Source organism: Rhineura floridana, chromosome 6 (assembly GCF_030035675.1).
Source record: "Rhineura floridana isolate rRhiFlo1 chromosome 6, rRhiFlo1.hap2, whole genome shotgun sequence".
Taxonomy (NCBI): domain Eukaryota; kingdom Metazoa; phylum Chordata; class Lepidosauria; order Squamata; family Rhineuridae; genus Rhineura; species Rhineura floridana.
In genome coordinates this window covers 101914441-101935746 of record NC_084485.1, presented here as the reverse complement: position 1 = coordinate 101935746, position 21306 = coordinate 101914441, and the positions used below count along the sequence as shown (strand labels likewise).

At 38.2% G+C, this 21306-nt stretch overlaps 1 protein-coding gene across 3 annotated transcripts in view; it reads right to left on the bottom strand.

Moving 5' to 3' along the window:
- Window positions 1-21306, bottom strand: part of RAVER2 (ribonucleoprotein, PTB binding 2) — a 78340-nt gene that overhangs the window by 13690 nt on the left and 43344 nt on the right. Inside the window, exons 4-10 of one of the 3 annotated variants that reach the window (XM_061633318.1) lie at window positions 16861-17052; window positions 12284-12410; window positions 10238-10323; window positions 7607-7705; window positions 6725-6836; window positions 1457-1722; window positions 48-159 (exon numbers count right to left, since the gene is read on the bottom strand). In XM_061633318.1, the coding sequence (XP_061489302.1) occupies window positions 48-159; window positions 1457-1722; window positions 6725-6836; window positions 7607-7705; window positions 10238-10323; window positions 12284-12410; window positions 16861-17052 (994 nt within the window). The remainder of the gene's footprint in view (window positions 1-47; window positions 160-1456; window positions 1723-6724; window positions 6837-7606; window positions 7706-10237; window positions 10324-12283; window positions 12411-16860; window positions 17053-21306) is intronic. The other 2 variants (XM_061633319.1, XM_061633320.1) reach the window with 2 other exon arrangements.

Genomic DNA, 21306 nt, shown 5'->3' with positions numbered 1-21306 from the left:
TAGTGAAAAGCCATAGACAGTCCAATGGGCATCAGTTAGCTGCTTACCTGAAAGACACATAGAAGGCAACACACTTGCCAAGTTCAAGTAGGGATTGGTGCTAAGATGGATTTCTTTGGGGGGCTCTCCCAGCAGAGAGGTCTGATTTTTTGAAGAACTCTGAAAAACAAAGTAAAAAAGATGTTGACACCCCTAATCCAGGTCAAACATCAGAAACATTTCAAATATTGAAATTTATTTATTTATTTATTATTTGATTTATATCCCACCCTTCCTCCCAGCAGGAGGATCCCATTAGGGATTTTACTTCTGAAAAAGCATATGGGATTGCACTGTAAGTCCTATAGGTAGGAAACAGTGCAGCACCGTTGCAATGACAATCAACTGTTGGAGGCAGAGGGATGTGCTCATGTGCAAATGGAAGAGAGAAAATGGGCATGGGGAAGCTATTAGAAACAAACAAAAAAGTCCAAGGGTGATATCCAGTAGTGGAATCCTGATTGTGCAACTGACTTCCACATCCATAAATGGAACTTGCTCTTCCTTTCCTCCCACCTGCAGCACCCCATGTATCTACAAAATCTTCTCCTGTGGTTTGGGGGACACCAACAGAACAAATGGGGCAGTACAGGGGAAGAGAGCAAGAGGAAGTTCTGTCTCATTCCCTGGCACGCTGGATCTTGCCCCAACTCTGAATTTTTACGTTTCCACTTGTGTATGCATAAAGCATAAATTAATAAGCATTCATCACATTCCAGTAATTCTTTCTTGAAAATATAGACAACAGCAGAATCCAAGGTTCATGGGTCAGGATTGTAAAACATCTATTTATCCATGTATTTATTTCTAATCCAGGAATAAACTCTCTTCCCTCTTCATGCCACTGCAATAGGGGTAATCTCAAACACTCTTGCATGACTAAAACTCATTTAGATTAAAATTCTTGGTTAAGAAAGAAGTCTGTTACAAATTAACTGCAGTTAAGAGCAGCAATGTACTGTAATGCTCCACTATGGTTAATATAGGCAGGGGAATTCACCGCAATTAAGGGAAAGTGTGGATGGTCTCATGGCCAAACTATTCTTAATTGCAGTGTAGAAAGCCCCCGTAATTACATCTTCAATGGTCTCAATATGCTATTTTTAAATTTTGACAAAATATAATACATGTTTATATCATATAAGAAACACTGCTTATCTATACATCAGATTTTGCAACATAATAAAACCCTGCATAGAATAATTATAAATATAAAATATTCAGCTGGTGCATTTTGTTAAAGGGCACTATTGCTTCTTTCCTGTAGTTCAGAATAATAGGAACAGTTTTAAACTCCCTTCTGTAATTAAGAATGAGCAGCAATTAAAATATTACACCAAGTTATTATTTCCCATTGACTTTAACAAAAAAAACCCCTGAATGGAATTGCAATACTGAAACAGAATAGTCTTCTTACCCCCAAGCTTGCGTCAGTGCTCTTTGACTGGCCTTGTTGCTTGAGATGTCCTGCCCGTGGGTCTCCAGCAGTGACATTTGTTAAGCTCTGCAGATAACCCTGGGACCCTGAACCAGTGCCTTCTGTCAGTCCCACTGCAGTTGACAGCTTGTCCCGTGTGTTATTTTGTCTTGGCATTGCTTGCCCAGATACATGCTGATTTGGAAAGAATGGCAGCATGCCGATCCCTGTTGCAATTGGCGTTTGAGCTGCAGTCCGATTAGATACTGCACAGTCAACCATAAATGGAAAAAAGTAAGTTATATTTAGGAAAGAATTACAAGAACATTCTGCTCCTGCTGTTTATTATGTGAAAAGCACTGAGGAATCTATTTAATAATTGCAACAGAACAGACAATTTTGGTGGCGAGCAAGGAAATACAGAAACAAGTCTACCTAGCAGCTATCTTTAAATGAGGCAATTAAAGTTTTACTTGTATATCATACTCTTCCCATTTTATACACAAACCACACAATTAACTACAAAAAGATGCTGTTTCACTGCTGATAGCTGAGGTCTGAATGTTAGCAACAAACTGTTCTTTCAATGCCCATACCACAACAGCCACACTCTTTGGATACACAGCCATTTAATGTTGCCCAGTTATTAATTCATTAAATCTATACATTGCCTTCCTCCTCAAACAGGTAGATTACAGTTACAATTATCCATTTATATGTTCTAGGTTTTAACTCACCCTGCCCGAGGTGAGAGCATTGTTAAAATATGTGCATTTATTTTAAGCCTTTCATTCTGAATTGTCCAATGCTACAATCCTAAGAATTATCCAAGGATGCAATCCTAAACACATTTACCTAGGAGAAAATGTAGAATATAGTGGGACTTCTGAATAAAAAATGCACTGGATTGCACTGCATGTTATTTAAAAGTTAAAGTTATTGTTTGTGCTGTTACAGCTCAATAAAATAATCATACTAGTTAATATGGCCCAGCACTTCAAATAATCTTGCATGGCATGGCTTTACTTTGCCAGATTTATCTCAAAGCAGGGTATTGTGAGTAAGGGCTAGGGTGGCACAGAGCAAACATGGAAGGATGGCAATAGATCAACACAGATAGTCAGAAGGAACAGATGGCAAGCTGGACATAAGCTCTGAAGTCCTTACTGAAGGAAGCCTCACATATTTGGTTTGAGTCTTCAATAGGCATTACTAACACTGTTTTCAGAGTAACTATGATGGGCAATTTCCTTTCAGTTTAATTCTTATATTTGCACCAGATACCAGCCTTGAATTGAAATGGGGAGTGGTGGCCCCCCATTTATGAAATGCTATCCCAGAGGCTCATCTGGTACAAACAGCAACATATTTTTGGTGCCAGGCCAAGACTTATCTCTTCTCTCAGGCATTTCATTCTTAATACCCTTGCTGCTGCTGGATTTAAGTCTTAACTTTTTAATGGTGATTATGTTCACCCTACTAAGGGGATGGGGTTGGAATGGTTGTAGTAAGAATTTATTGCTTGATTATTTGTAGAGTTGCATTGTTAATTGTTTGCTGATTATCATGTTTCTAATTTTTATATATAATACTCTGTGTTTTAAATTTCTATTGTTTTTAGTGTAAGTTGCCTTGAGTGCCCTTGAATAAGGCAACCAGTAAGTGCAATTAATAAATTAAATAATACAGTCGGGAGGGCAACTGAATTTCAAAAGGAATGAAAGGTTTCAGGATTCAACATTCATCTGGTTGTTGAATTTTGCTTAAAAGAGTCAGTGTTCACTGGACATACCAGAAGACATTGTTCAAAGAAACAGATTGAAGATAGACTACCTCAGCCTTTCCCAGCCAGTGTGCCTCCAGATGTTGTTGGACCACAACTCCCATCAGCCTCAGCCAGCATTGCCAATGGTCAGGAAATATGGGAGTTGTGGTCCAACAACATCTGGAGGCACACTGGTTGGGAAAGGCTGGGCTACCTTATAAAACTGACCTCCCCTGTATTGGTACTTGCTAGCAATTAAGATGCTATTATTTGTGCAAAGAAAATTGCACAAGAAAAAGTAATTGGTTGTTCAGCATATTTTTTTTACCAAGTGTATGCAATCAAGCACCACTCTCAGTGTAGCACCCAAAGAGGCATTAATCAATATTAAATCATATGTTATTTCACGGGGAATAAGACCCGCAGATTAAAGAACCAGGAGGCCCCTTCATTTTGAACAGGAAATTAATTTCCAAGAAATTATGGCTGTTCAGGTCAGCTACGTTTCTGGACAGGAGATTCTTCCATTTGACTTTCATATACATGCAGGGCCACTGCCCAAACTCAGTAGCTGGCAATCTTCATCAGGGTGAAAGAGAGGATGGGACACAAATTTAATCAATCAGTTAATAACTTCATAAGCAAATTTCAGTCAATTAGCTAGATCAGAAGCAGCTAACATGAGGCTCTCCGGTTTTTGTTCAGCTTCAGCTTCCATCAATCACAGCCAGGAATTAGTCTGGGATTATAGGAGATGGAGTCCAGCAACATCTAGAGCAGTGGTTCTTAACCTTTTCCACTGCTAGCACCCCTTGGATTTCCAAAATATGCTGTCACACCCCCTGAAAAAATACAGTTCATTTTTCATTTTATTTTAATTTAATTTAAATGTGTGTTTTAGCCAAACTTAGCTAAGATAAATGAGTTTTCCAAAATCTTTGGTTGGGATTTGCACCCCTAGAAAAAGTGTCTTGCACCCCTGGAGGTGCGTGCACCCCAGGTTAAGAACCACTGATCTAGAGGGTCATATGTTAGCTCCTGCTGAGCTAGAGGGCTTCCCAAAAGAACTAGAGCACACAGTACAAAGGTCTGCCAGTTGCTACTCTGCACAATTGATGTGGTGTTGGTCATACTATGAAACTCTGTCCCTAGTGTCATTTCACCATAGCATTCATCCCTATTTCCAGTCATAACTGTTGTGCAGGTTTATTTAAAACCTACTAGGTGATACCTTGGGATGAGTACATTTCAGGGTGGATTCTAAGTATAGCTGATAATAGCCACACATTTAAAAAGGAAAGTAATATTTAAAAAGCCACTTCTATGCCAACATTTTACTATCATCATATCACAGTATGGAAGATTCAAATATTTTAAATTGTATATCTGTACATTTGAAAATAGTCTGCATAAGAAACAGCCATCTTTTTCATGGTGGCCGAAACCTAGATTCTACTTACGCCCAGCATAGCAATCATAATTTGAAAAAGCAGCTAAAACAAATGAATAGAACCAGACTACCGTAGGGCCCCGCTTATATGGCGGGTTAGGGACCAGGCCACCGCCATAAAGCGGAAATCGCCATAAAGCGGAACCCATTGACTATAATGGGTTGCGTCGCACGAAAATGCCGCAAAATGCCAAAAAACCGCAAAATCGGCTTTAAAACGGGGAATTTCCCCTAATTGAAAGCCACCGCATCAGCGGAACGCCATAAAGCGGAACGCCGTAAAGCGGGGCTCTACTGTACTACAAATCCCTCACAAGAATCAATGTTTTCTATCTTGATACAATGGAGACTCAGTATGGACAAAGATCATTAAGAGGCTTGTTATTCTGGACATGTTTGTTGTACAATATTCCCAAAACAGGATTTTGCTTTCAGATCTTAAGGCATATTAAAATGCAAAATCTTTCAAATTAATTTATACATATTTTACACTTTTATTGTTTTTATGGACTGAAAATGGAGTCTTGTACTTTAAAATGTCACAGTGAAAAATAAAAGAGGCTACCTTGGGCAAGAAAGCATTAGGAAGAGTCTTCAATAGTCAAGAAGGAGCATACAAAGCAAACTACTGTTCTTTATACGTATTTCAGGACAAAAAGTCTGAATTGTCAAAAGTATGGGTGCCCTATCCGCTAACAAGAGAAACATGGACTCCTTCAAGAACTACCCTCCTACACTGGCCATTCCAGCTCAGCATTATGTCGGCCCACCTCCTCTTTATTACAGAGGAAACAAATAGGACCTTCAATAAAATGTTGCAGAGTTCCTGCCAGCCATGCCTTCTTTCATGATATTATTTTCCATTCCAAGGCCCCAGTTCCTTGTCAGTCCGTTCCCCTCTTCCCAAAGCCCAAAGACACTCAGCATTCTGTTGCAACTGAATAGGCTCAGTTCTTATTCGACTGTTTTGCCCTCAGGTTTTTTCCCATTGTAAAGATATTTATTCTGCAAACAGGGGGATTTCCCTGAGCATGCTCCCTCTTGGTTTCTAAGAAGCCCTCTTTTGGCTACATAGTTATTGTAACTCCTCAGTTACAGCATCTGGGCTATAGTGTTCTATAAGCGTATAGGGCTTAAGTAAACTGTTCTAAAAAGTACACAGACTATATTTCTCAGGGGCCTTGCTGTCCTACTGCTGTCTAAGGTGTGAGGTTTGCATTTTGCTTCCTGTGTATTCCTAGCTCCTTTACTGCTTAATTTTCATCTGAATTAGCAATGAAATATAGGCACGTTCTCCATGATATGAAACCATTCTGTATAAGCTTGCATCTTGATGGGGGAATCTGCAAAATCACTAAGCAGACCACAATATACAGATTCAGAAAATGCATGGATATATGCCCATTGTTTCTGCTTACTTCATATGTTATTTAACTTTATCAAACAATAGAATTGCTGCCTCTGTATCAGTTATTTAAAAACAGCCATAGCAAACAGCCATAGCAGCAGTCATCAAAAAACTATCACACTCTTTTTCTAACACAGTTGCCAGAACAAGGTAAGATTATGCTATCTAAAAGGTATACCGCTCTTAATTATACATATATCATACAGTGCAGAAGTGAAAAACCTTTTTCAGTTTGAAAGTTACATTTCCTCATGGACATCTTTCCAGGTGCCAAATGCAGAAGTATGATGCTTACCTATGCACAATAGGCTACATTCCACAATAGGCTACATTCCAACTACACAAAGTCAGAAGTTTCTACATACACCCATAACTCACACAAGTTTCTCCATTCAGGCAAGCAAGAGCCATTTATACAGCTCAAGGATGCATTCCAGCCAGACAAAAGCACTTGTGGAAGGTGCGTAGCAGGGTCATTGAGGGGCATAGCCAGGAAACAGGGGGCATGGCCTGGAAAGCGTCCCGAGGGCCAGATAGTGATGCCTGGAGGGCCACATTCAGCCCCTGGCCTGAGGTTCCCCAAGTTAGAAGCACATTTTCAAAGTGGGTGTTTGTTGCTGTAACAGGAATCAAAACGCTACTTGCAATTGCGTGCTTCTCCATGGCTGGCTGTGTCTGTAGCCACTGGTGGTACAGTACCCATTCCTAACATTGTCTGTAGCAGCACTGCTGGAGGTTCTCCAAGTAAACCTGGTTTCTGCAAAGTACAGAAGTATTGTATATATTTTAAAAATGCCTTATTAAACTGTTCCACAGCTTTTCAAATGCAGATAATTTCTTTGACCATACTATTTGATAACAGAAGACCAAGAAAACAAGGAAATATTTACTATTATTATTTAAATTAAATGTATATCCCACCCTTCCTCCCAGAAGGAGCCCAAAGTGGCAAACAAACAATAAAACACTATAAAACATCAAAAACAAAACATCTTTAAAAACATCGTAAAAACAAAATATCTTTTTTAAAAATCTTAAAAACAAAACATCTTTTAAAGAAACCATTTAAAAATCTTTTAAAACTTCTTAAAATCAATTCCAGCATAGATGCACACTGAGATAAGACCTCTGCTTAAAAGGCTACTTGAAAGAGGAAAGTCTTCAGCAGGCACTGAAAAGACAACAGAGATGGTATCTGTTTAATATTTAAGGGGAGAGAATTCCAAAGGGTAAGTGCCACAACACTAAATGTCTGATTCCTATGTTGTGCAGAACGGACCTCTTGATGAAATGGTATCTGCATGAGGCCCTCATCTGCAGAGCACAGTGATTGACTGGGTATATAAGGGGTAAGACAATCTTTCAGGTATCCTGGGCTGGTCCCAAGCTGTAGGGGGCTTTATACACCAAAACCATGTATATATGTATAACAAGAAAACATGGTTTAGGAGGAAGACTTTTCCACTTTTTATTTAATACAGAATTATTGACTAAAAGGGAATTACTGCAGACTATCGTTCAACTCACACTATTTGTCTGAATACTCTCAATCTTCGCTAGCTGTGCCATCTGTAGATGGGAAAGGTTCTGTAGCAGCAAACTAGATGAATTTCCAAGAACTTGTCCCTGTCATTTGGGGGGGGGAAAGAAATTAGATATATATGAAACTGGCATTATTCAGCTATCTTAAAAATAAATACAGCAGGGGCCTGCTTTTCGGCAGCCTGCTTTTCGGCGTTCTGCTAATACGGCGGCTTTCAATTAGAGTAAGGCCCCACTCATACGGCGCTTGTACCGCTTTTACAGCATTTTTCAGGAGTTTTATTGATGGAATTCTGCTTTGCGGTGGGTTTCGCTTTTAGGTGGGGGCCTTCCCTTTTCACTGTGATCTGAAAAATGGCATTTCTGTTCCACTGCAAAGTATGAGTGGGGCCCTACTGTACAACGAAGAATTCATTTCTTATGTCTGTCGGCAATGAGGGGCATATTTTGATTCCCAAAGTTTCTTCCTTCATGAAGGTATTTGTAATTCTACAAATATCTGTCAATTTCTGGCACAAGTCACTACACATTGTTTAATTACAAATGGCCCTTTTATGTAGTGATCCTCTAGCCTTGTCCAAACAGCTACATAAGAAACAGGAATATATACCAGAGGCAGTTTGTTGATGACAGGCACATTTTGGACATCCTTTCACTGGAATGTTTGAATTCTACAAAGTACCCTTCCTTTAAAAATCCTCTGCATATTACATTACCAGAAAATGACACATAGTGTATTCCCATATGATCAGAAACCAAAAAGGGAAATACATTTCTGATTAGGAAAATAAAGTTGCATATCACCACCACCTATACACACATCCTAGTTTCAGTTTTCCATTGTTTATTTATGCAGGTTAAGAAGCATAAAAGCCTATGTTCTTAGGAAGATGGAAGTTGTTTAAAGATCACAAAACTAGCTACACCATATATTCAAAATCATATGCAACATAGCAGGAAAAAGAGCACTAAAATCAATATCTAAAATCCCAGTTTAAGGAAAGACACATTCAAAACATTATTAAACAAGCACATTAACTGCTTGTATCAATCCATAATCTTGTAAGAGTTTTTAAGTTACTTTATCATTCAGGATTCTCTCCATTATAAATGGAAGAACTATTCCAATATCTATTAACTTTTCTTATACATATTACCTAGAAAGCCCTTTAGCCATCGCTTTGCACCTCGAAGTATTTAATTTGCTGTTTTCCCTCAATGCTTGTTTAAAAAGATGATAGTGGACTTCCAAATCCTTCAAACAGAACTTTGTTGGAAAAAATTTGGAAGTAAATTTTTATTTAAGAAGCACAGATAAACCAAACTCCAACTGCTTCAGCCAATTACAGAAAAACACTGCACTCCAAAAAAGCTCCAGCAACCATATTAATCAGCAGTTAAGTATAAAAATAAATCTTTCAACAATGGTGTCACAAGTACAGTGCTAAAAATATAGATGATTGTATGACAATTAAATTCAGTTTTCTGGGTCAAGTTTAATGACTAATTAAAGCCAGAAGTCTTCCATTAAGCATAATCAGGGCATGACTTTGTTGCAAAGTAAAAGCACTACCTTGTTTGGTTGTGGTATACCTAATCCAAGGCAGCACTCAACCTTCATCAGTCAGACTTTGGCTACAGTCAACATGCCTTCCCTTTTCACTGTGATCTGAAAAATGGCATTTCTGTTCCACTGCAAAGTAGTTACATAACCAGAGAGAGAACACTAACAACATATATTGGGAGAAGAGTTACTTTTTAAAGATCCAAGTAGGCAACACGTTTCCAGTGATCTCTTCCAAGAGAAAAAAGCAGTTCCTTTGGGTATAAACCAGTGTCCTACATAATAAAGTTAAACGTTTGAAGAGCTAACACTTAAAACTTTAGCAGTTATACTTCCAAATGCAGAAGTGTGACTGGCCATCTGATCTGTCAAGTGTGATTCAAGATATTCCTGAATATCACTTTTACACCTATTTTCTCTCTGGTTTGGAATCACAGCACAGTGCAGAAAAGTGCAGCAAGGCTTATAACCTTTTGATTCATGTTGCCTTATACAAGATCTGTTATGAGAATAACGTTTAACATGTGCTTTGTTTTACCTGTTCAATGGGGAGATGCTGTATCTGCTTCCTAGTTTTCTCTTTACCCCCCTGAGATTTTAGAATAGCACATGCTATTAACATAGGTCAAATAATAAATCCCAAGATTTCATTCCAGATCAGACAGTCCAAAATGAGATCATGCACTGAATATTTACCTAACTATAAGATGCTTTATTTTAATAAGCCTTCTTTCCTTATGAATGCTGCCTAATGAAGATGCCAATATTATTTGGCTTTCTCTCTCTTTTTTCAAAAGTGCATTTTGGAAATAAGCAGTATCTTCTTGCATCATAAGATGATTTATCTTTCAGTGAAGAACTCCAGAAAATTCAAATGACAGGTCAACACTCCTCTATGGAAGTATGGATCCTACAATATCTTATTATTTTAGAAGTCAATTAAACCACTTTATATAGTATTGAAATTTTGCTTTAGTTGCAAGTGAACTCTCACTAAGCATGTTAACTTAAATTACTTCACCAATATATTTTGTATTAACTTATAAACATACCTGATGAACACTATTCAAATGCAAAAAGGCTGGGTTGATTGACGGGCTTACAAGGTGGGACATGTTCATGGGAGCTCCAAGAACTGCTTTGGAAAACACAAATAGATTGCTGTATACATTTTAAATCTACAGCATTTAATACCTATATATTAAAAGTATAAATAAATGCTATAACCGTAACAGTTTCCTTACAATTTTTATTTTCCAATAATTCTGCTAGATGTGTAAATAACTAGTCATCATTCACTCATAACTCTAAACCATGTTTTTGCTAGAATGAGCCCAAACAAAGCCTCCGGTTCCTTCCCTCCCTCCTGCAGTGTGCCTGGCAGAAGTTCTTTGCCAGTGTTCAGCTTAGAATCTTGGCTTGTATCTCTGATTTGTATCCATCACAAACTTTGGTTAACAAGCCAGTTTCATAACAGGTTTGAAGTTGGCTTATTTTTAAACTCACCAGTTTGCTTTAAACCAGATATCTGGTTCATATGACACAAGCTAGAATCAGTGAAAAGTGAAACTAAACATTTGTGTAGTCCTTCTCACAGAGAAGGAAGACAAGACAGAAGCACACAGGCTCAAGGCTCTGCCCAGGCTTGTCCCAGCTAACGCACAAAGCAGTAAACCATGGTTTAGCATGACATGCAAACTGGGCAAGTGAAATTTCTTCATATGCCTAACAGTTGCTTGTAATTCACATAGGATTTGTTTTTGTATTTGATAGCCTATAGGCAAAAATTACATATCCTCTTTGGTGCAAATTTTCTGACCCCCACTCAAACTGTTTTAACGGCAATACAAAGCCCTCCAACACAGACAACAATGATCTTTTCCTGACAGTTTTTGCCAGTTGGCTACAAAGAATAAAATACACACATTACAGAATGATAGAGAATTAGAGTTAACTTCTGCTGATGAAAGAATATGCAAGTTATCTACTCAGATATCACAGAATCTTCAAGGAATAGAACAAAATTTTCTTTTGGTTCTTAAGAATTGTATTTGGATGTAGTTGGATTTAAATATGTACCAACCATATCCGATATAAAGGAATGCACAGAGAAACTTTCTGAAGCAGAACAAGCGAACTCTGTATACTTTACCTGGATACAAATGAATTTTCACTTCAGCAGCAGCAGCACACATCACACCTTGTGGTTCTACACCAAAAGTTAATATACCAGTTATGGCTGCCAGTCTCATTCTTAATATTTAAATTTTATAAAACTGGTTTTGATATTTTTAAGATATTTTTAATTTGTTATCCCAATTAGAAATAATTATCTTGAAAGAGAGACACACACATTGCTTTTAAAGTTATGCTTGTACCTAAAAACACATTAAAACTGGAATTATTAACATAGAAATACAAGCCCTGCTGAAGAAGGAATCAGCTAACCTTTGTAGTTATTTAAGAGAGTCTAGAAGCATGTAGCCAGGGTGATATGGAAAACATTTGACTTCCAAAACATATTTTACATATTCCCTCACTTTGGCAATCACAGAGTAAGAGGAGGGTGGGTTCCGTTATAGATCACCAACTGGTTCAAGAACAGGAATCAGAGCACAGGAATAAACCAATAGTTCCATAAAGGAGTGAAGCAAGTGGTGGGGTCTTCCGAGGATATGTACTAGGACCAATGCAGGGATCACCAGTAATTATGTTAGACATCTACGTAAACTCGTTTCTCATTTCGCAGAACTGAATTCTAAGGGCCAATTAGAAATGACAGCTGCACATTCATACATTTAAAATGGATTTGCCATAATAATGTAAAAAATAAGAGAACTGATTTAAGGAGCAAAAGGGGTACAAATTATCAACACAGGGAAATCTGAAGATAAATTTAGTTAATATTATACTGTATTATTAGTTAAATTAATACATTTTTGTGACTTCAAACAAAGATGATTTGGGGTTGATAATACAAATATTAATGGACTGAAATGGATACATGTGTATACTTGCTCTGATTCTCTCCCCTCCCCAAAACTGAAGCCATGATGGAGACTCCTTCTCACTCCACAGTATATATATTAAAAGCTTACCAAGATTATTAGAACATCCATGTAACTGGGGTTGCAACAACATTTGTAACATTGCTGGGGTATTTAAGCTTTTCATAACCTGTACTGCATTTGGCTCTGGAAGCAAACCTTTTCTGTTGTTCCTCATCTTGAATTAAGGAGAAATAGGGGGAAAACATTAGATCACCACCAAGAAAGAAGAAAGTTCATTCAATAAAGCAGAGTTGCTTGCCTGCCACTGTTGAACTTAAAGTAGCTTCTCAGGCACACATGGGACTGAGCACATTGAGGCCACATTTTGGAACCTTTTGTAGCTCTGATAGAGAGCAGAAGTGCTCTCACTCTTCCTTTCAACCATGGAGACTGCAGTTACTGCACATGTAATTACCTTATTAAGGGTAGGGATCTGTGACTGCAAAGAGGATCACTTCATACACATTTACAAGAAACAATCTTATTTTTTACTTTGTGGCTTCCGTGCAGTCTCAAGAAACAGTAAGATCAGAAAGCAGTCATAGTTATATGCACTGTTAAAGTTGATAAAATTGTAAACTCAGGTAGTCTTTTACAATTTGGGCCTCAAGTAGAGATGTAAAATTTCTGGAAATTTTGAAGCCATGGGAAAAAAACTGTTTCCCCCCGTTTTTTCCCCCCAGAAAAAAATGGAAATTTTCAGAGAAATTTAAAAAATGCATTACTAGCACTTTTTAGAGATTGAAAGTCACTTTGTTACTTCAGGAACATCAAATGTAATTATGTACAAGTTGGTTTGGCATAAAATTATCACATTTGGTATATTAAAAGTACATTTTATTCAAACAATTATTACAAATTGAATTTACTTTTTAAATTTTTTACTTTTTTTGGTAACAAATGGATCTACAAGATCCTGAACATAAGGAATCTCTTTTGTTTTGCCCGTTTATGAGGAGCAGGCAAAAAACAATTTTAAAAAACAGAAGAAACCATCAACATTAATAACAAAGAAAATTATTTATGTCTCCACTAGTCCTCCATGGTGACAAGCAGACATAAAGCATCCGTTCCCATAAAAAGAACTGAGAAAAAGGGAGGGACCAAGATTCAATGAAACATTTTATTCATCATCCTAAAAGAAAACATTTCATAATCCATTTTTTCATTTTTTCCCCATTTTTCCAATTTTTCAGAAGCAAAAAAGGCTTCAGAAGAGAACGGGGGGGGCACCTTTTCCCCCCTGAATTTTTCTTGTTTTTCCCCAGGCCTTCACATCTCTAGCCTCAAGTATGCTAGTCACTCAAAACTGGTCTAAGAAAATATTGAACCAAAAGCAAACCTACCTACAAAACATCACAATGAAAATATTCTTAAATATTTCACTAGTAGTACTCTGTTTTATTTTTATTTACAATATTGTTTATGGAAAAAAACTATGTATTTCAAATCACTCAGTCAGTCATAACTTTCCATATCTGCCAGCCCCACTGATACAGGCACTTTTTAATGTTTCCTTCCATATCACTGTATTGTACTGTGCTTTTCTGACTTAATTCAGCACTTTTCAACAGGACCCATTTTACATTTATTCCTTAACATAGGGCGTAGCCTTACATCAAGGCAAACCATCTAGCTCAGTATTATCTACTTTGACTGACAGTGATTCTCCACGGTTTTAGGCAGCCCTATCTGAAGTTGCTGGGGATTAACCCTTGGGACCATTTGATATTCAGTCATCTGAACCTAAACATTCAATTCCAAAACAATGAGGAACAGTATATGTGTATTAGGCACAGTTTCATTAGCACCAATTCACATACACTTTCTTGACCCTTCCTCCACCCAAACTGTGTATATTTGATGTCAAAAGGAATCTAATCTGGTTGACAGTTCAAGCAAACAAGTGGCAAACATCTGTCCAATACCTCCCCTTTTCTGGAATGAAGACTAAAGCTGGATTTTACTGGGAGATTTAACTATAGAATATCCTTTACCAGACGTGACCATTGGCATGGACTTGAATTGCAGTCTAACACACTTGTTCTCTGCAACGGGCTGTCATCCCTGACAGTCAGAAGAGGTGCCAGGTTCAGATCAAGGTCTTGAACCTGACTGCCAGTATGAAAAGGTTCCAGTCTGAGAACAGGAGCTGGTAAAGCCATAGTTCCTTTTTCTTTGGTGCATATTTTCCTGTTCTATTAACATTGCATTTTATGTTGAAGGTGCCAAGGTTTGTATGTGTATAACTTGCTAATGAGTTCTTAACTGTTATATTGATTTCTGGTTCTTTCTAATACTAACTGTTCCAGCAAAATATAGCTGTCATGAAAGGCTTGATCTCTCCTTGTGAGTAAACTGTGAAGTCATTTATGCCTGTTTCCAGTGGGTCACAGTAACAGAGATCCAACAACACAGAAAGTAAAATCTCAGTGACATGTTTCTCAGCATGTCACTATCATCTTCCAATCAAAAATAAAATATTATTTTTCTCATTTTGATGTATTCTTGGGCTTACCTTCAGTGGGTTTATATACAACCTAGAATGGACTTCTGCTGTTGTTTGTTTTCATCGTGCTGTCATCTGGGACGTTGACAATATGCAAGGTTTTTGCACAAAGTTCCAGTATTTGGATGCCAATGTTTCTTACCCTATATGGCATCTTGCTCCTCTTATTTATAAAACCGTGTTCAACTCAACTCCCACTACCTATTGCTTACATGGAACTTTTCATTCTTCCATTTGATTGCCATGCCATACTGGCTACTGCCAGGAAGTTCAAAACTGGGTGAAAGAGGAATGCACATGTGTCCTAAAGCACTTTAGAAACCGCTGCTATAGATGCAGTTGAATTCACTCATTCATGTTACAGGAAGCCAGGTTTCAACTGAACATCAGGAAAAACTTCTTAACTGTTAGAGCAATATGACAATGGAACCAATTACCTAGGGAGGTGGTGGGCTCTCCAACACTGGAGATCTTCAAAAGGCAGCTGGACAGCCATCTTTCGAGTATGTTTTAATTTGGATTCCTGCATTGAGCAGGGTGTTGGACTTGGGCTTATAGGTCCCTTCCAACTCTACGATTCTATGAGATCTAAATTTGCACACAGAATTGACAACTTCCAGTAACACCTTCACATCCAACTTTCTGAGAAATAATGTCATATAACACACAAAGCATGAAAGCTTAACTCCTCACCAAGAATAAAATTAAGCCAACTTCATTATCTTGAAATTGCTGAATGACATTTACTTCTATTCTTTTAATCAGTAATATGCCTACTAACATTGCCTCCTTTTAAAATGGCATAGCTCACTTTTATCGAAACAAACCTTCCCAAAATTGCTTAACCAAAGTACTCCAAAGCTTCAGACAAAAGCTTAATTACCATTCCTATGGTCTGTGTGTTCTTAAATAGTGAAATAATTCTTAAATAGAGGTAAACTAGGTAGCCAGTCTAATCCAGCAAGGAGATTGTTCTCAGGATACATTCAGGTGCTTTTGGCTCACATTTCAGGAGTGATTTTATTGGCTTGTAGTTCAAGAAAATTTGGCAAGAACTACCATTTTGTGTGTGAATAAAACAAACCTGATACACAAACAAGACAAGAAATAAAGCTTGGGAAAGCCACAGTGCTGTTTAGAAAATCAATATCCATGACAGAACAGTTATCTCAGAGGCCCAGTTCACACGTAACACTAAGCCAAACAATGACTTAGTAAGAATGACCAAGTACGTGAGTACCCAAGAAGAAAATCATGGTCACTTTGCTCCTACCCCAATTGCTGCTGTGCTACGAGTAATGTAACAGCAAATTCAGAAGTGCAGGGTCCCTTTATATTAGTCAGAGCCAGGCCACCTACGCCCTTTTTTGGTGCTGAGTTGAGAATGAGATCCTTGTTAATGTCTTCTCCCACAACAACAGACATCCCTAGGAGCGAATCAGCATGAAGGAGAGAGTTAGCTACCGTGAAGAGTCTTCTCAGTGGTTGACTCACCTCCTTTCACTCTGATAGGTTTCAATCTGCAGGAAAGCACGTTAGAAGACTCTTCTCAGTGGCTAACACAGTCCCCTCTCACGCTGATTGGCTTGTAGGATCCTGGAATCATAGGGACCCTGCTGAGACCCAGCTCCCAAAAAGAGTAAGGGATCTAAGATGGCCTGAGACAGCACACGACTACACCCCTGCATGTTACTCGGAACCAAGTCACGGTTTGGCTTAGGATTACATACAAACCCTGGCTCATTCTCAACAAAATATGAGCTGTAACCAAGGTATGTTCTTGGTTTCTGGCTCATGGTTTGTTTCAGGGAGATAAACCATGAGGCTGGGTTCAAACATAACACAAAGCCAAACCATGGCTTAGCTTTGGGTAACGTGGCAGCAGCAAAACCAAGGAAGGAACAAAGCAGCTGTGATTTTTTTCCCTGGGTACCCACACACTTGTTCATTCTCGCTAACCCATAGCTTCACTTAGCATTATGTACAAATGTGGCCACTCTTCGCCTATCATACCCAAAGATATAATAATCTTATTAATATATCATTCAGTTTTGTATGTATATTATCTAAATGCATTTTTCACATCTTTTTCTTTTGGTGGTGGAAGGTGTCTTACCATGCGTTGTGCTGCTATTAATGTAGCAAGAGTTCCACGCCCTGGAGCTCCAGGAGCACAGTAAGATACATGCACTTTCTTCTCTTTGATAGCCAAGCCATCTGTGGCTTGCTGTACTTCCTCTGCCTGCTCTGCTGTTTCATACTCAATAACTGCAAAGCCACCAACTGAGCTATCTTCATCCTGAGCAAGCTGAAAGGACAGTTCACAACACAATGAAAAAAGTGCATGCTTTCTCTAACTGTTTTCAAACATCATTATATTCTACCTCAAATATAAACTGCCTGCGAAAAATATTAAGCATTTTCAAGACCAAATTAACATTACAGATCACTCCTCCTTCAAGCTAAATTTAATACACAAATATTTTACAGATGACAGTCATGCACCACTGGACTTGAATTACTACTGCCCTGCCACCTAATCTTATGAAGAACATGAGCTATGAAATAAATTTGACAGTTTATTTTATGGAGCATTAAGGGTCAGAATTAAACTGGGAAATAGTATGAAATCATGGTCACATTTTTCCTTACATTTCTTTCCTGTGATAAGGAATACTAACTATTTTCATATACAGTTTTATTGATCAAGTTTTGTCTTTTAAGAACAATTGCAATTGTGACATCTATGAAATTCAGTGAAATCCTAGTTGATGAGTATATATTTCGTTTTACCTCAGTTATTGGCTGAGACACAGAAAACCATTTGCTTTGCACATGTGCAAGGGTTAGCTTTTAGCTTCTTTAGAGGATTGCAGCAGTCTCCCCAACACACACCAGCAGCTGCTTTTTAAACATCCAGGTTACAAAAGTGGTTTGCATTTTCACTGAGGCGAGAGTTTTGCTGCACTAAAGAAGGACACAAGGATTTGGCCAGAAGGGAGAATTTGGCATGTGTACCCTTCTGGAACATCACCAATAACTTAAGGCTTATCTCTGTAGCCTTTACTACACATACGTATTCCCTAGGACAGCCTTTCTCAACTAGTGGGCCACCAGATGTTGCTGGACTACAACTCCCATCAGCCCCAGCATTCCTGACCATTGGCCATACTTGCTGGGGCTGATGGGAGTTGTAGTCCAGCAACATCTGATGGCCCACTAGTCAGGAAAGGCTGCCCTAGGAAGACGTGGATGGCGTTGGTTTGATGTAATTATCTCATCAACTAGTGAAAAGAAGGGATTGCTTGTTGGATACCATGCTCCAACAAGTGTCACAGAACTTAGTAACAGAATCAACATATTTTACAATAGAGTGTGAAATAAAATGAAACTGGCTATTTTTATATCGATGTTGAAAGTCCTCAGTTGACCACATCTTACTAATTTACTTGTAGCCCATTTTCAGAAGGTCTAAAATGATTTTGTATCTACTCAGGTAACCCTCACAGGAAACACAGAGCTCATCAGGACTTATTTCATGCCAACTGAAAGCTTTTGCCCTTTGATGCAGCAGCTGCTCATTCTGTTTTATGGAATCACTCTGGAACAATATAAAAATATACTAGGTATAATCCACCTGTGCAAATCCTATCAAAATTCATTGAAGATTCCCAGAAAACAATGCCAACCACAGTATCTTAAAATATATCCATAAGCCACACACTGATGGAAAGGATCCAATAAAAAATAACATCTCCATATCTCTTTAGACAATAATATTGTGACAGGCCAAATGGATAGGAAGGAGTGTAGATTTTTTCAAAATTACATATAAACAAAATTGGAGTAAGGTTTAGAGAAAAAGTAACATCTATGACTAAACAGTCTACAGCGGAAGCAGTCTAAAACAAATATATTTCCAGTATATTTGAAGAGAAGGTAAGATAATTAGTTTAAAGAAAGGGATGAGGAAGGAAGGAAAACCTTAAATATCTCTCTCAGCACACTGGGAAGAAGTATGAACATATGCAACAGTTGTGTAATGGAGGCTGGTCTGCTAGGGCTCCTGGGCCACAGCCCTCCCAATGAGAATGTCAAGCATTTTTTAATAAAATTGCCCCCCAAATTGCAAAGTTACACACTCTTTTATGTCCCACGCACATTTTATATTTTCTTTTAATTTACAGAGGTTTATGAAGGCATTTATGTCAATCTCCTCTTCTGTGGTCAATCACCTCTCTGCACCACTCAGCCAATCCTAATCCAAAAGTGTAGCTATGGCAAAGAGGTCCCACCATGGAGTGCCTGCTCATCAGCCTTACCAGGAATGCTTGTACTCCATCTGCTGTTACGAGGCTTATCCAGCACAGCCAGTATAGCAGATCACAGAGGAGACAGGCCTAAATCAGGCCTGCTTCCAGAACAACACTATGTGGTAGCTTTAGCTTGGTTTTGAGCATGCTCAGATCTGTTTCCCTGAAGACCAGATCTCTTCATAGGTAGCTGGAGAAGAAACAGTATTTCCTACTTTGAGGAGCTTTTTTTGTTTAGTTTGGTATTTTTTGTGATCTTGCTAGCAAGCAAGCATGCAAGCAACAGTGAATCTTTTTCTAAAATAAATATTTTTTTACTTAATTATTTTGCATTTATTTTTGTGAACTGGGAGGAAAAATTGAGGATGGCTAGTTTGCTTTTTGATGAGTTTTGTCAGTAATTTCCAAAATGAAACATTTGGGCTTTGTGCCTGTATGGATATGATCCTTCCCCAAACCTGGAAGATCTAATCTCAGACGTAACAGAGGCTGATTATGATAAGTCTGATTAGCATGGTGTTTTCTGCACACTAGCAGAGATTATTACTTCACGTTTTCAGGACTAAGCCATGAATTGCAATATGTTCTGCTGTGCTCTGATGTGCCCTGGCTCAAGTGAAAGATTTTATCATCTGTTGGTTGGAATACCTTTATCTCTAAATTAAAAGTTTAAATTAAATATTTTGGATAATGAAAAGTTAAATTGATTTTTTGAAGGAGGAAAAATGCATGCAACTGGAAGCAAGTTTGAAAGTTTGTGTGTGAGTGTGTGGTTTTGGCAATGGATGTGTAGGTGCAATCAATATGTAACCCATGCAGTGTTAAAAAAGAATGATAAATACAGCATGCCTGTGTTTGCTGGCATTGGGTGTGGCTATTACCCTCCCCCTCTGTTTCTAGAACCAGCTATTGGAGCATGCTCAGTAAGTAACCTTCAGGGCGGGTTGGCTTCTCTGAGAAGATTCCAGCAGACCAGCTCAACTCAAAAAGAGGATGGGAAGGCCAGCAAACTCTGTGTTATTCACAGGCCTGCTTTAATTGTTTTTAGGTATGTGTTGGGACCAAAATATTACTTAAGGGTAAAAATATGATTTGTGGGAATGGTTAGATATTGTTTTAGTGGGATTAATGCAGATTTTACTATCATAATTTTGATAGTCATAATTTTATGATACTGTAAAATATGTATCTCCCTAAATTTAAAGGTGTAGTTAAGCATTGTTAAGTATATACTTGAATAATGTATGGAAAGAGAAGATTCCAGCAGACCAGCCCAACTCAAGAAGAGGAAGCTGCTCCAGAGGGGATGGGAAGGCCAGCAAACTCTGTGTTATTCACAGGCCTGCTTTAATTGATTTTAGGAGCCGAGCAGCAACAAAAGATTTTGCCACCTGCACAAGAAAATAACAGCAAATCTAAAGGACCGTGAACTCATTGTTTGTTTTGGGATTTTCTTCTTGTTCTTCTTTGCATCTTATTAGTTGTTAAAAAAAAAAGAATTGTAATTTCTTTACTGCTATGAAGGAATAGCAGCCAGATTGTTAATAGTACTAAGAGTATTATTATCTGTTCTGATAATATATGAGAACCATTTTTCTTTAATATATATATTTAATTTTGATCCTTGTTTTTTTACTGCAACTATGGATGGGAATGGACCATTGGTCTCACCTGAAGGGTGATTTTCCTATGAGTACGGACATCACAGCGGGTATTAGCTCCACCTATCGTGCGAAGGCAAGAATGTCTTTGAAGTCAAGACTAGGGGCGTCAGGCCCCTCCCACTCTCCAGTTCATTCGCAGCAAGTCTAAGGAGAAATATCTAAAAATACAAGAACAAGGCCAACAGACCTGGCAGCAGGAAAATAACACAATAGTACCATGCATAGTAACATGACTCCAACATAGCGGTATAACAGAACTAGAAGTCTTGACTTCACTCTTAAATTTAAATATAATAGCGTAACAGTAATATATAACACATTAGAAAATATATAGTCATCCTCCAACTGGGAGGGCCGTGATGTCCGTACTCATAGGAAAATCACCCTTCAGGTGAGACCAATGGTCCATTTTCCCTATGAGTCCGGCCATCACAGCGGGATGTACCAGAGCAGCCCATACAGGGTGGGACCACATGCTAGTCCTGATTAAGAACCTGTTGCAACACTCATCTGCCAAAAGAAGCGTCAGCAGAGGCATAGCGATCAATTTTATAATGCCTTATAAACGAGTGTGGGGTAGACCAG